The 16,233-nt window shown below is 41.3% G+C and overlaps 1 protein-coding gene across 2 annotated transcripts in view; it reads left to right on the top strand.

The window, feature by feature from the left end:
- The window catches only part of APOO (apolipoprotein O), a 57,780-nt gene that overhangs the window by 20,580 nt on the left and 20,967 nt on the right, over window positions 1–16,233 (top strand). For both annotated transcript variants that reach the window (XM_049643601.1, XM_049643602.1), the window contains exons 2-5: window positions 1,582–1,689; window positions 3,076–3,195; window positions 6,415–6,469; window positions 9,429–9,524. In XM_049643601.1, coding sequence (XP_049499558.1) covers window positions 1,582–1,689; window positions 3,076–3,195; window positions 6,415–6,469; window positions 9,429–9,524 — 379 coding nt within the window. The remainder of the gene's footprint in view (window positions 1–1,581; window positions 1,690–3,075; window positions 3,196–6,414; window positions 6,470–9,428; window positions 9,525–16,233) is intronic.

The raw sequence follows: 16,233 nt of genomic DNA, 5'->3' as shown, positions 1-16,233 counted from the left end.
AGTGGTTTGAGTCATCAGAGGGCTAGGTGAGTAGTTAGAATGCAGCTAAAACCATCCAAGAAAAAAAATGAGGGCCCAAGGGAAGATTGTACCGGAGGGGATAAAGTGGAGAGAGTGAATTGAGATCATTTAATAGTCAGAATGAACAGGACTTAATGACCAATTGGATGGGCTGGTGGTAGTGAAGATGACCTCATAGTTTCCAATCGGGTGGTTGGGTTAGGTGGTGACACCATGCCTGAGAGGAAGTAGGGGAAGAAGGGGGCAAGTCTGGGGTAAAGATGCTAGATAGTCAAGTGCTGTGTAAATGTAGGGGTTTATTACTGGGGGAAAAAAGCCTTCTGACTTCATTCCACAGCAGACACCCGTCAGGCCAAGTGTGGAGTTGGAGACACAGACACGATCCTGACGAGTCCATTTTGGACCTGCTTGTGAAAAAGTAGAAATGTCCGGGAATAATCGGATAAACTGGTTGGGAGCTCAGGAAGGAGCTCTGGGCTGGGACTGCAAATCTGGGAGTCACTGGCTTCACGTTGAAGCCCCGGGTGTGAGTGACCCAGTGAGGGAGAGCAAGGTGCAAAAAGATACTGAGTTGGGGAACTGAGATCAGGGGAGAATCTGAATGGGAATGGAAAGGGAAAGCTTGTCAAAGTTTACTTATTAGAATTACAGAAATAATCTTTGCTGTGCTCAATGAATCACTAGGTAAGATCATTAGAAACCTCTTCCATTGTTCGGACGCCTGGGTGTCTCGCTCAGTTGAGTGTCCAACTCTTGATTTCAGTTCAGGCCATGACCCTAGGGTCATGGGATGGAGCCCCACATCCGGCTGTATGCAGAGCATGGAACCTGCTTGGGATTCTGTCTCTCTCCCTCTGCCCCTCTCCCCCAGCTCACTCTCTTTCTCTTTCTCTCTCTCTCTCTCTCTCTCTCTCTCTCTGTCTGCCTCTCAAATAAAGAAATCTAGAAACCTCTTCCATTGTTGTTGGTGGAGGGTACATGTATGTGAGAGAAATAGAGAGAGAGAGACTATTCTATAATTTTAAATTCATTCCATAGCATTTCTCTGTTATTTTTTTTATGTTTTATGTTTCTTTTTTTTTTTTTTTGAGAGGTGGGGAGGGGCAGAGAGGGAGGGGGACACAGAATCCAAAGCAGGCTCCAGGCTCCAAGCTGTCAGCACAGAGCCCGATGTGGGGCTTGAACCCACAAACCGTGAGCCATGACCTGAGCCAAAGTCGGACACTTAATTGGCTAAGCTACCCAGGTGCCCCTCTCTGTTATTTTTTAAAGTGCACACGTGTGTGTGTGTGTGTGTCTTTTATTTTACTTGACAGGCTAAGTAGAAAAACTTAGGAACTACTGTCTTGGAAATTAAGGTAAAGGTGAGCTAAAATTTGAAGTCCATGAGTGCGCATTTTTAGTTTCTGACTTCCATCAAACTTCAGGAATACGTCTATTTCTCATAAAGCACAATAAGCCTTCCGGGGGCAGAAGTTGCTGAGTTTACAAAAATGCTCATGTTATGCACATTCAGTTTGTTGCATTGATAGAAGGCTTAAGACTGCTTCTGTGTTTCAGGTAATTCAGAGGTCTGTGGGGCCAGCCAGCCTGAGTCTGCTCACCTTCAAAGTCTATGCATCACCTAAAAAGGATTCACCTCACAAAACTTCCGTGAAGGTTAATGAGGTAACATGCCATTCGTGTTGTGATATATTTTGAACATCTGCTTTAGTTACCATAGGAAGTATGCAAATGGTCTGTCAGGAGATATGACAGTTCAGAGGACATGTAAAAGGAGGAAATATATTTCCTTACAGCTTTTCTTCATGGGAAGCTACTGAAGTATAGCTTTTTCAAAAAATAAACTTTAATTAACGGTACTTAGCTAAGGGCATAATTAAAGAATATTGCCTAATTTTTTTTTTTTTTTGTGGGGAATCTGCTATGTCCCAGTAGATTGTAAGCACAACTCGGCTCTAAGTGATCTGCCTCATCCTAGACTGCTTTACAAGCCAAGAAAACATTTGCATTTTTCCCTTTCTAACAAATTAAAGACCTGGGTTCATTCTTCTTCGTGGCCAGATTAGTGGCTCATAAATAAATGCTTAATAAATATTGGATAAATAAAACAAGAAATCTTCTCTCCATTGTTTATATTCTTTTTTGTCTTTACTTCCCACTGATTATTTTGGGTATTTGGTTTCTGTTGACTTAGTGTATAGTCACATAAAGATATACCTCTAATCATGGGCCAGGTTACTTGAACGGTATTTACCTAAAGCTAATTAGTTTATCTTTTGCCCTTTACACTCTTCTTCTCAGACCTTGGGACATTGGCAACATTGGCATTTTTTGAGGGTGAAGAAGGCAACCATTGTGTGGGGCAACCCCATTGGGTGGGGAAGAAACTTACTGTCCTGCTTAGATTAGCACCAGACTGATCACTTGAACTCAATTTTTAAGCGCCCCCCCCCCCCACATTAGAGTAATAGAACTGTTTTTCCAAACTGAACCTAAGGTGAAATCCCAAATGCCAGTATGTAAAATGGATGAAGGGGGTTGCTTTGTCTGCCACCGCTAGAATGGGAGGAAGGTAGGGATACCTCATAGTCCTGTCTTCTTGGCCTTGTCCTTACTCATAAGTGCGAAGATCCTCTGAAGGAAGTTTCAGGGCGCATGTAACCCTTAGAGCCACTGCAGTCTGAATTATTAGAAACATGATGTTTACCAGGGCACCTGGGTGGCTCATTTGGTTAAGTGCCTGACTCTTAATTTCAGCTCAGGTCATGATCTCAAGGTTTGTGGGTTCAAGCCCCACGTTGGGTTCTGTGCTGACAGTGAAGAGCCTGCTTGAGATTCTCTGTCTCTCCTTCTCTGCTTCTACCCCGCTTGTGCTCATTCTCTCTCTCTCTCTCTCTCTCTCTCTCTCAAAATAAATAAATAAACTTAAGAAAAATGTTTTTAAAAAGAAAAAAGGGAATATGATGGTTACCGATTTGCCAACTGATTACATTCTCTCATGGCTGTATGTACCTTTTTGTTTCTATTTGTTTTGTTTTTTAATATATGCAGCTTTCACTCTACTCCGTTCCTGAGAGTCCATCTAAATATGTGGATGAGCCAAGGACCCAACTTGAAGAAAGCATCTCACATATCCGACATTATTGCGAGCCATACACAAGTTGGTGTCAGGTACAGCTGTTCTGAAAGTGGAGTGACGCTTTATTGTTTAGAGTCAGTAGTGAAATCTCTAGATTGTCTGCGTGTTTTCAGAAAAAGGCACAATAGAGGACTCTAACTTAGGATGCCTCACTGACAGCATTCACCAGTGCCATCTCTGAGGGGGACAGAGAGCCCTAGCTTCCTGGTGGCAGCTGTTGCCATAGCTGCAGAGAGGATTTCCCTCCTACCGGGCAGGGTGTAGGACCTTGGCTAGAGAGTGGGCTGGCAACTATCTTCTTGGTCGCAGCTATGAAAACATCATTGTCTCCCAGAGGGAGATTTGGGGCTGGAACTCGAGTAGAAGGAAAAGGATATAGTGTAAACATTTATATCAGAATTAGAAAGTTTTTCTCCCCCTCGAGATTCTACAAGTGAGTACCATTTTAACAGGAATGGTTACACAACATCTTGAATGCTATAATCAGAGGGTAGATAACCAAAAATGTGTGGGATTACATATTTGAGTACTGAACTGTTTGCCCCAGCCACCGAAGAGCTACATATGCAGATTGGCTTCCGTCACTGCTCAGGTTTTAGATCAGGCCCTTGTTATTATGTTCGTGGAAGCACTTTTGCAGTTTTTAACATCTGAGATGGAAGTTTACACTCTACAGAACACTTTTGTGGGCTTTGATACTTAAAGTATTTGTCATACGTGATCTGGATTTCAAAAATTGATAATAGATTAGTAGAAAGTGTGTTAGATGTGTGTGACATGGTCTAGGTTTACTTTGCTTGAGATTTACAAACTGAAGTTTCATCTAGAACGTGTTTTAAAATTTTTAATTCCACTGTCTGTGCCAGTGCTGAATTCTTTTCACCAATTTAGAAGAAAATAGTAAGCATAGACTCTATCACCAATATAAATTAAGCCAGTATACTTAAGTATCATAACCATATTATTGAGTTATGAATATCTGAAGACTTTTACATAACATGTTGTAAAAAGCTTAGACTTTATTCTCTTGTTCTAGAAGATTTTTAAACCATCTGGTTAAGATAAGGTCAGCAAATTTGTGCAAATATTTTTGTATCATGTAGACATGACTACTCTTTTTTTAAAGCTTTTTTTTTAATGTTTATTTTTGACAGAGAGAGAGAGAGAGAGAGACAGACAGACAGACAGACAGAACATGAACAGGGGAGAGGCAGAGAGAGAGGAAGACACAGAATCAGAAGCAGGCTCCAGGCTCTGAGCTGTCAGCACAGAGCCCGATGCGGGGCTCGAACTCACACTGTGAGATCATGACCTGAGCCGAGGTTCGACGCTCAACCGACTGAGCCACCCAGGCGCCCCACATGACTACTCTTATTTCATGCTCTTTTTTTTTTTTTTTTTGGTTATAAAAGTACTTTGTCTCTTAACCTTTCAACTTAAGATTGCCTTTTGTTTTTTACTTTTTCACCTGTGCATGATGCTCAGTGCAGCAAAATACCTCTCTAGATGATAGAATAGTTATCAACATGTTTGTTTGCATGACTTCTATATAAAAAGACTGTTTTGTGATTACAGTAGCTTTATTTTTATACAGAATGAAGCCTTATTCAATAAATATATTTCTAATTCCTGGCTCCTTTTTCAGCCCAACAATTTCTAGTCCCTTTATTTAAGAACGAATTTAATTTTCCTTAATGGTGAAAAGATTATGTGAACAAAAGAAATAGGTCATCACTCTGGATATTTATCTATAGCTGTTCTTTCTTTTTATGGGCATAAAATACCAATAATTGATTTTAATGAAGCAGTATTCAACTTTTTCATGTTCTTTATGTCCTCCTCTGAATTCAGTATTTATTGTTTTTTGTTAATTTTCCTACTAATCTGTAAGTATATTTTATTTATTTTTCTTCAAATTTTTATTTAAATTCCAACTAGTTAGGGGCGCCTGGGTGGCTCAGTCGGTTGAGCGTCCGACTTCGGCCCAGGTCATGATCTCGCGGTCCGTGGGTTCAAGCCCCGCATCGGGCTCTGTGGTGACAGCTCGGAGCCCGGAGCCTGTTTCAGATTCTGTGTCTCCCTCTCTCTCTGACCCTCCCCTGTTCATGCTCTGTCTCTCTCTGTCTCAAAAATAAATAAACATTAAAATAAATAAATAAATAAATAAATAAATTCCAGCTAGTTAACATACAGTGCAATATTGGTTTCAGGAGTAGAATTCAGTAGTTCATCACTTACTGTTTAAGGGCATTTAATAGTATTAGGTTAACTTGTTCTGACTTGGACCAAATTAAATAAAGCAAATCCTTTTCCAGGTGGCAGCTGGTTCTGATACCTTCTGATACCCCTGTGTCTCTTTTCCTGTCTTTATTGTAGACTTCTTAAAGGTGGGGTACCTTCTAGCTAGTCCCTTGTTTTCTTTAGGATATATGATGTTCATGTACAAAGCCATGTTGTTGTTGTTGTTGTTGTTGTCATTGTTATTAAGAGAATGTTAATACTTCATTTACTCCAGGATTGGGGTGTCTCTCAAAACATGGATACAGACTCCCTTGTCCTTTTCAAACTGGTCATTCCTGCTCCAGATGGGCAGTTTTCACATACAGACTCTAAAATCATAGTGTATCAGGAAATGGACTTAATATGAAAGACAAATTTAATCTCACAGGAAAAAATTGCCACTTTGATTATCAAGGGGATTGATTTTTGCCTGTCTCTCAGAATGTAATAGAAGAATAAAAAGGCTGGGTTTGTTGAAATCACTCTACGTGAAATCTCCTTCCTGTGGTAATAATAAACTGTTCTCCTGAACAATTTGTGGTGAAGGGGAAATTACAAAAGAAAAAAAGAACATAAAAATACCCAGATGGACACTATATCCCTTTGTTCAAAAAGTGTTATTGGGGCAGCAGGGTGGCTCAGTCAGATAAGTGTCTGACTCTTGATTTCAGCTCAGGTCATGATCTTGCAGTTTGTAGGTTCAAGCCCCACATCAGGCTCTATGTTGACAGTGCAGAGTCTGCTTGGGATTCTCTTTCTCACCCTCTTTCTCTGTTCCTCCCCTACTTGTGCTCGCTCTCTCTCTTTCTCTCTCAAAATAAATAAATAACCTTTTTTTTTTTTTAAAAGAAAGCTTCTCTTTAAAAAAAAAGTGTTATTAACATGAGAATTTATTCAGTAAAGACGATTATATTTGTTGCTTCTCTGTAATCAGCATATCCTTCTCACTCATTTTCTTTTCACCTCTTTAGGAAATGTACTCACAAACTAAACCCAAGATGCAGAGCTTGGTTCAGTGGGGGTTAGGTAAGTTGATTTTTAATTAGGCATAATCAGTTTCTTCATTAACATTGGACTTTTTAACTGGGATCCCATGGATGGGCTCCAAGAGATCTGGAATTCCTTAAAGTTGTATGCAGAATATTAGAGCTATGTGGATTTTTCTGGAAAGAAGATCTATTGTTTTCATCAGATTTCAGAGAACTAGTGTCCCGTAAACATTTGGGAAGTCTCTTCAGGATCTCTTCAAGGATCGTTGGGCTAACAAGTTCAGATACACTGGATTTTACTTTTTCTTTACATCTGTTTCCAAGTGCAATGCCCTAACTCACACTAACCCATACTGACTCATCAGTAGGTTTTCAGAATCAGGTTAGCTCCTGTGTATGGCTGTTAATACATGTTACAGAACTTTAGAGGCAAGAAGGAACTAGACTGGTGTGCCTAGGGAAGGCCTTATTGCATAAGTAGTGTTCTTATATTTGTTCATTGGGTTTTTATTGTCCTTGATTGTTTTTCACATCAGCTTATGCCGTACACTTATAAACTAGGTTCATAGTCTATATTCTGACTAGTGTCCATCAGAAACCAGTGAATTAATAGACATTGATCTTATTTCATTCTCCTTACTGGGCATCTCAGCAAAGAAAAACTCATGTTTTTGCAAGTGTTTGTTTCTATGACTGAATAAAACAAGCACGAATATGGTTTATTTCCTTGAGAGGATCATTGTAGAGTGTTGATGTGCTGATATGTGATTACTAACATCCATGAATAATATCATGTATGAGTGACATCTTAATTTTATTAATTTTATAAACACTTATTTAGTTTTTATTACATGCCAGGAACTAGTCTAAGTGCTTTAAAATATTAATTAATGTATAATCCTCATAACCCTAACAGTTGTGTGCTTTTCTTATCTTCATTTTTAATCTGAAGAAACTAAAGAACTCCTGTGATTGAGGAGATCTTTCCATTGTTACCTGTCACTTCCCAGTGACTCATAGCAGTAGGCATTATTGGCAGTGTAAGTCTTGTTTTCCTTCTCTTGGACTGGTTACTACAAAAGCTCTTCAGAAGAAACATTCCATTATGAGTTGTGTTGTCGTCTGCCAAGGCGATCTGTCCATTTCCCGGCAGTCGCAGCCAAGACATGTTACCAGAAGCTGGGCTGTGGCTTCACTGCAGTCTCTTAGCTTATCTCCTTTTCCGTTTCTTTGTGATTTACCCACTTCACCTCAGCTCACCAAGGCCATCTGGGTGCCCTTCTATCAACTGCTCCGTGTGCACATCTCAAATTGAAAACTCCGTGCTGGTAGGCAAAAAAAAAAAAAAAAAAAAAAGGGAGGGGGAGTAGAACATTGCTTCAGATGACCCAGACAAAAAGATGGAAAGTGAAAACTAGGTTAAAGGCAAAATAAATAAAAGGCCAGACAGGAATCCATGCAAATAGCACAAGCCGTAGAGTAGTATTTAAAATGATCACTGCATTTCCCAGATAACCTAGGAAATGGAAAACTGGCATGTATCTGCTCTTTTTCGGGGGAGAAAATTACCAAGTGTTCTGGTTAGTTCAGTTCCGTGTACATTTACTAAGTCACCATCACAGCAGGCATTGAAGATCACGGCCAATTAAGACAGTGGTCACAGCCACTGAGGCACATATCATCAATTACTCACCACTGGCACAAATACAGAGACCGTCACAGAGCACTGTTGAAGGGGCAGAGGAAGGAGACTAGTTTGGTGGAGATTGGAGGGATGGGAAGAGTCAGGGAAGAATTTCTGAGATGAATCTTGGAATAGAGTTAGCCACACCAAGATGTGCGGGTGGAACTTGGGTAGCATTCCGCACAGAGGGCACAGCATGATCAAGGCTTGGAGGAGTGACTCAGTGTTCCATGTCCCGGAAACCGGAAGCAGATAGGGAATGCTCTAGATGAGGTTGAGAGAGAGACGTGAAGGCTTTTTAAGTTACAGCCTCTCTGAAACCCATTTGCTAATTCATTCAGTATCCATCAACACGTAGCAGTGCTTTTAGTAAATATCTGTGGGATGAACATCCACTATTAGCACTGAGGGAATATAACATAGAAGTCTAAGCGATCCACCATTCAGGAGCATACGTTCTCCTTGAGGAGACATAAAACACACCCCTGAATAATTAAACACAAGGTGCCGTAGGATTACGTACCAAATGATGATGGTACAGAGAAAAACTATGATGGGATATCAGAGGAGAGAGAGAGGCATGGTCTGATAAGTATAATAGGAAAGGCTTTTCTGAGGAGGTTAGGAATACAGATGGCCCTTATTTGGTGAGACTGGCTCAGTGGACAGGAGAGGAAGCATCATTTCAAATGAAGCCATAAGGCATGTTGAGGCCTGACACACAGGCTCACATATTGCATTTATTTGTGTTCGTTTCTTCTATCACCATGACTATTTCCCACGTATACTTGCACTACAAGTGTCCTTCATTGTCCAAATGTATTCTATACTTGAGTTCAGATAATGAATTCACATAGCAAAGGACACATTAGTCCCTGAGAGTCTCATGTGTTTGGTTCCTGACTTTTAGAGAACTTGAAGCAAAGCTTCAAGATAGCGACAGATCTGTCCAAGTCTATTCTGTTTCTGTGTTTGGACAACAAGGAATCCCTGTATTGGTATTTCTTCCCTTGTGAATAGTTGATTCAAATCTGTTACATCCAGGGATATGAAGGTAATTGGACATTTCTTTATTGTCAGTAGGTCATCAGACCAGAAGTGTTTGAAAATTGAATACTTGCCATGTGAATAGTAAATCACATTTATATATCGCATAAAAAGAATGTGTTGGGAAAAAAAAGCATATTAAAATAAAGCAAAGAACACATTATCTGAGAAGCATTTGATACTATGTATACTAGTTATATGTAAGATTTTTTTGTTTTGTAATGGGCGATTTATGGAACTGTTTCCTGGTCTGATTCTATTGTAGACAGCTATGAATATCTCCAAAATGCACCTCCTGGATTTTTTCCAAGACTTGGTGTTATTGGTTTTGCTGGCATTCTTGGACTTCTTTTGGCTAGAGGTAGGTGCAATTTTGTGTGTGTGTTTTTTAAACAGCTCATAAGGGATAGATAAGAGGTATTTGGTTCTTTCTTTTCATTTGCCAGTTGTCAGAATAATGAGTTGGTTCCTGAAATATATATATATATATATATATATATATATATATATATGTAAATTTAAAATTCAGTTGGTTCCTGAATATATATATAATATAATATAATATAATATAATATATATATATAATTGATATGGTTATTTTTTCCACTATATTTGATTTTAAGCATATATGGAAATTATAAAAATATGAAATGGAAGAAATTATATACTCTTGGTTAAAAAAAGAATATCATTATCCTTTATAGGCACATTTTCTTTTTCTTTTTATTTTTTTTAATGTTTAATTTTGAGAGAGAGAGAGAGAGAGAGAGAGAGAGAGAATGTGAGCAGGAGAGGGGCAGAGACAGAGGGAGACACAGAATCGGAAGCAGGCTCCAGGTTCTGAGCTGTCAGCACAGAGCCCAACCTGGGGCTGGAACCCACGAACTGTGAGATTATGACCTGAGCCGAAGTCAGCTGCTCAACTGACTGAGCCGCCCAGGCGCCCCTATAGGCACATTTTCTTGATCAGATTACTGTCTTTCTTTGCTACACAAAGAGTGAATTTTTGTTAACCGAAGTCTGTCACACCTGAGTAACTGTTTCTGTTTATTTCACTATTGGGTATGGGTATTAATCACAGTATAAATAGAACAGTGATTTTGTTAATTTCTTGATGTATCATAGTTTTGGTTATCAGTGATGCTATTAAAACTTTTAAAACTTTAAAAACATTTAAAAGCTAACGAATGTCAACTGAAATATATTACTACACCATACTGCTGGATTGCAAAACATTTATAGGAAATAAAGGATGATAAGGTACTTCACTATAATGAGATGAATGTGTTACAAACTACTGAAGTTTCACTGACTATAAAATTCAGACTTTACAGAATTTCCAAAATAGAGAGTTTATGAACCCTATGATCAGACCCTCATAAAAGATTAACTACAGTGACTGCTTTGGTACCCATTCCTCCTATTTTAAAAAGCTTTTCTGGGGGTGTCTGGGTGGCTCAGTCGGTTAAGTGTCCAAATCTTGATCTCAGCTCAGGTCTTGATCTCACGGTCCTGAGTTCAAGCCCCATGTTGGGTCTGCGCTGGGCATGAAGCTCACTTAAAGAAAAAAGAACCATTTAAAAAGTTTTTCTGTACATGCCTTGACTGTCATTTTAGAATCTAGAGACAACCTGTGGAATGAAGTCCTGTTGTAGTTTCCATGCCTTCCTCCCATCTTGTGCAGAATATGTAAGAACTAAAGTTAGAGTTCATTTTTACTAATCGACTTGAAAAAGAGTTGAACCAATTTTTTTCCCCCAAACTTCTTTCCCCTCCTTTTTGTAAAGCTGTCCAAAAAAGCATTCCTGTCTTATTTAGACAGTGTTTGGAAATTATGAAGATCCCAAGGCCAGGGTTCTGGAATCTTGGCTACTGTTAGGGAGTCAGGAATGTGGAATCAAGTGAGATTAGCCCCCCGCCCCCCACATGGTTAGAGCATGGCCCTAAATAAAGCCTCCTCCGCCGGGCGTGTTGCTGTGCTCCCTAGCGTTTATCCCCCTGCACATCCACTGGGATGACCATCCCGAGGAGAACTGCGGACTATGCTCTCCTGGGCACAACAGCAGCATAAGGACACCCACTGCTGCGGGTTCTATTCCTTTGTTTTTGCTTGCTGGTTTGTTTGTTCTTCTCTCCTTTTCCTTCTCCTGGGAGGGCTCAGTAGGTTTAACATAATGTGACACCCTAATTCGTTTTCAGAAAAGTACATGTGCACGTACACATTCCCACACATGTACTCGACAATGGGCCTTTTCCTCAGGGTGCTGGGGTAGAAGGGCCTGACGTGAGCAGTATCAGGTGGTCACTCAGTAAGATGAGCGGGATGGTAGGTATGTTTAGTGGATGGTCGGTGGTTTGGGGCCCCTCGGGTAGATGGTCCCCTATTCTGGCAGCAGCAGGGTGGGCCCAGAAGAGCCCTCCTGGTGGGATTTCTTTTCTTTTCTTTTCTTTTTTTGTCTTTTTAAAAATTTTATTTTTTAATAAAAATTATATACATTCAAGGTGTACAACATGACATTTTGATAGATTTACATGGTGAAATGATTACTCCATTCAGGCTAATTAATATATCTTCTGTCATAATTACCTTTTCTTGAGATGAAAGCACCTGTAATCTCTGTTAGTTAATTTCCAAGGTTCAATATTATTAACTATAGTCATTATGCCATACATTACTCTTTAGACTTATTCTTTCTACGTAACTGCAACTTTGTACCCTGTGACCAACATCTCCCCATTTCCTCCACCTTTCTGCTCCTAGTAACCGCCCTTCTGCTGTCTGCTTCGATGCATTTGACTTAAAAAAATTTTTTTTTAATGTTTTATGTATTTTTGAGAGTGAGGGTGTGAACCAGGGAGGGACAAGGAGAGAGGGGAACATAGGATCTGAAGCAGGCTTTTTGCTGACAGCGGCAAGCCCCATGTGGGGCTCGAGCTCACAAACTGTGAGATCATGACCTGAGCGGATGTCGGACGCTCAACCAACTGAGCCACCCAGGCGCCCCTGCATTTGACATTTTAAGATTCCATATATCAGTGAGATCATGCAGTTTTTGTTCTTTCTCTTTTTGGTTTATTTTACATAGTATAATGTCATCCAGGTTCATCCATGTTGTTGCAAATGACAGGGTCTCTTTTTTTTAAAGCTGAATAATATTCCATTCATATGGTTACCACAGTTTCTTTACCCACTCCTCCATTGACACATTGTTTCCACATCTTGGCTGTTGTGACTAATGCTGCAGTGAACATGGGAGCCCAGATACCTCTTTGGGCTCCCGATTTCATTTCCTTCAGGTGTATACCCAGAAGAGGGACTGCTGGGTCATATCATAGGGTTTCTTGAGCATAACTGCTAAGATAGTCCTCCTCAGCTGATGAGGATGGCCATGGCTGGTGGCGACAAGAGGCACCTCTCTCGGAAGAGAGGTGAGTGGTTGATCGTTCAGAGGAAGTGGACTTGGCCTGGTCACTCACGGGTGGCAGGCAGTCATTGCCCACTGTCATTGCCTTCTGTGGCTCCTCCCTGCACCCTCAGCTTTGGCAGACATTGCTTTTCCCCTGGCAGTGCTGATAGTTACAGCCCACACCACTGGCCTCCTGGGAGCTCTGGGCACGGAGACGAGGGCGGAGGCAGGGGATCGTGCTTCCTTCATGAACTTCTGGGGCCCTCAGCTCATTGTGGGTTCCCATCAGGAGCTAGAGGTTCAAGAGCTGCCGCGTGCCAGTTTTCCCTAGATGACCAAAAAATGGCTGGATGTCGGGTTTGCTGCCCTTCACCTGGTCCCCATTTGTGTGAGCTGCTCGGGAACTTAAAGCTTCGAGCTTACAGGTGGGACACCGGGGATATAACAGCATTTTCTCTTCTAGAGTTATTATGTCCTTTCAATCCAAGAAGAGTCTATATTAATAACATTTGTCTCCTGTGACCCTAGTTCCATCTTTGGAGACATGTCTTTTTAAAGTTTCAAACCAATAGGGGCGCCTGGGTGGCTTAGTTGGTTGGGCAACCAACTTCAGCTCAGGTTACGATCTGGCAGTTTGTGAGTTCGAGCCCCGCGTTGGGGGCTCTGTGCTGACAGCTCAGAGCCTGGAGCCTGCTTTGGATTCTGTGTCTCCCCCCTCTCTCTGTCCCTCCCCTGCTCACGCTCTGTGTCTCTCAGTAATAAATAAACATAAAAAAAAATTAAAGTTTCAGACCAATAAGCAACACTTAGGTTATTCTTACTGCATAAGTGTCAATAACATACATTGTGCTTGCATCTATCCGTGGCCCATGTCAAAAACCCTGTGCCTCTCAGCAGAGACTTTCTAGGTCCAAGTTCATTTCTAGAGAATTCTCCTGTTTCACTCTCCACTAGTTTTCTTAACCTCATTCTCAGGTTTCTCCCGGTTCTGCATGCTGCTTCTATTCTGCCCGTTCCCCTTTTCCCAGGGCTCTACGCGTAGCCGGGACGCAAGGGTGCAAGAGTGCCTGTCTTCGGGGGTCATAAACACACCAGGTTCAGTTACTCTCCACTGACAAAATCCATAGGAAGAGAGATGAACGGTGGTGAAACAAAGGAATTTATTTAAGTGAGGCTGACACCGGAAAGATAGCAGACTAGCATCTCAGAGACTGTCTCCAAAGTGCTGAAAATGCTTCCAGGTTTACGTAAGGGAAATGTGGAGCAAAGGTCGGTGGATAAGTGCAGGTAGTCAGTAAGGGTCAAGGCGGTGTCTTGCGGTCAGTCACATGGGGTCTTGCTGGCTCAGGGGGGTCCGTATTGCTTAAGGGGGTAGCTTCCATATTCCCATCAGAGGATGCTTTGCTCAGAGTCTTTTGCCTGAATTAAGAGATAAGCTGGAAAGAGGAATTTAGTCAATTAGAAAGTGCAGGCTGAGGGTCACCTGGCTGGCTCCATTGGTAGAGCATGTGACTCTTAATCTCAGGGTTGTAGTTCAAGCCCCAAGTTGGGTGTAGAGATAACTTAAAAGCAAAATCTTAAAAAAAAAAAAAAAAAGGCAAGTGCAGACTGAGGTCAAAATGGAGGTAGTTGAAGGCCTCTCTCATACATCGTCTTGCAGTCTGGACTGAAGCTCAACACAGCTGTGGTCTTGGGACATGGCTTCCTGCTTTCTTGGATTTGACCCCCTTTTTTTGGGTTCCATGCCATCTTCTCCTTGGTTTTCTTTGCCATGTTGTTGAACTACGTGGTCAAGTCACTTTCAAAAAAGCCCTTGTTGGAGGGAAACTTTCCAAATTCTTCCAAGTCTGAAAATTAGTTTCTCTTTACTCTTATTCTTTTTCCTCCCTGAACTCATTAATTAGCAGTGGAGCTGTTTAAACAACCCTAAATATCTCTTTTATTATCTTATTATTTTATTTTACTCCTTTTGATTTTTTTTTTTACTTTTGTCATTTCCAAGTACCTCTTTCTTGTTCTCTGAATGTTTCTTTTTCATAGAACTCTTTTTTCTTTTAATTGGGGTAGCTTGTTGAATTTATCAAATTCATTCAGTGATACTTAATAACACGTTTAGCTTGGTTTTTAAGTTCTTTTGTTTCCTACCAGGTCATTTTTTCCCCCTTCTTGCTTGTCTTGATCTCCTCTTTTATGTTGCAGGCTTTCCTCAAATGACTGGTGGTCCTTGGTTGTACAGTCATGTTTAAGAGCAAGGTGATTGAAATGCTATTAAGAACTTTTAGGGTAGGGGTACCTGGGTGGCTCAGTTGGTTAAGTGTCCAACTTCAGCTCAGGTCATGATCTCGCGGTTTGTGAGTTCAAGCCCCACATCGGGCTCTGTGCTGACAGCTCGGAGCCTGGAGCCTGCTTTGGATTCTGTGTCTTCCTCTCTGTCTGCCCCTCCCCAACTTGTGCTCGCTCGCTCGCTCTCTCTCTCAAAAATAAATTTTTAAAAATGTAAAAAATAAAAACAAGAACTTTTAGTGTATAGATGAGGCTTGCTGGCCAGCAAGTTCTACCTCAGGGTGAGCTGGAAGGGAACTGCCTCTCTATGTAGGGTGCCTCCACCCAGGGCCCACCTGAGGAGGGCTCTACTCTTGGGCACAAACTGTCATGTGCACGCACACGAGCTATCTTGGTTCTCAGCAGGAAACTCATGGCATTCCTTTAGAGATACTTCTCCACCTTTCTGAAAGTCTGCCTGGTTAGACTGGCCACAGGCAGTTTTGCACTAAGATGGCACGGAGGAAGGAGAGAGTCACCTAGGCTGTGCACAGGACTCGCCTTTGTGTCTGTCCGAAATCCCCCCATCCCCCTGCCCCATCTCTCCCGAGCCCCCACCCCCGCATCTTGATGCTTGGCTGCCTTCTCCATCCTTCACAGGACCTGCCATGTCTGGGCTGCAGGGGACACTCTGCTCCCTTCACTGCAGCGCCTCCTCAGACTTCACAGCCGTGTGTCCTCTTGCTTCTGTTCGCCCACCATTTCTGGAAAATTAGATGACACTTCTTATCTCCCAGTGGCCCCTCCACACATTTCCTTTTTGTTGTGGATTTATTATCTGTATTTTATTCTTTTACTGTTATTTTCATGGAGCATTAGAAAGAAGAGGAAGGCAGTAGTTGTGTTCGGTACTTAATAAGAAGCCAGTTTACTGTAAAAGAACATAAACCTTAGAAACCAAAGTGCTGTGTGCTGCTTTTCAGATCAGTCTTTGTTTCTGCTTCCTTAGAAGCGGTGGTTTTCTTGAAAACATTGTGCAGATGAAAGAAGCCAGTCACAGAGGACCACATATTATAGCTGCATTTATGTGAAATGTCCAGAGTAAGCAAACATGTAGAGACAGAAAGTACATTAGTGCTTCCCTAGGGATGGGGATAATGGGGGAATATGGAGAGTGACTGCTAATGGATATGGGGTTTATTTTGGGGGTGATGAAAATATTCTAGAATTGATTGTAGTGATGGGCTGCACATCTCTGTGAATACATCAGAAGCCATTGAATATACACTTTAAATGGGTGAGTTGTGTGAATTATATCTCAGTAGAGCTATGAAAATGTGTGGTTCTCTCCAGTGCATATGACATTTTGGGGCACATTCTCTGTTAATGTAGGACCAAAGA

This window comes from Panthera uncia, chromosome X (assembly GCF_023721935.1).
Source record: "Panthera uncia isolate 11264 chromosome X, Puncia_PCG_1.0, whole genome shotgun sequence".
In the NCBI taxonomy this organism is placed as follows: Eukaryota; Metazoa; Chordata; class Mammalia; order Carnivora; family Felidae; genus Panthera; species Panthera uncia.
Note: the sequence above shows the minus strand (reverse complement) of the source record. Positions and strands in the feature narration are given on the sequence as shown.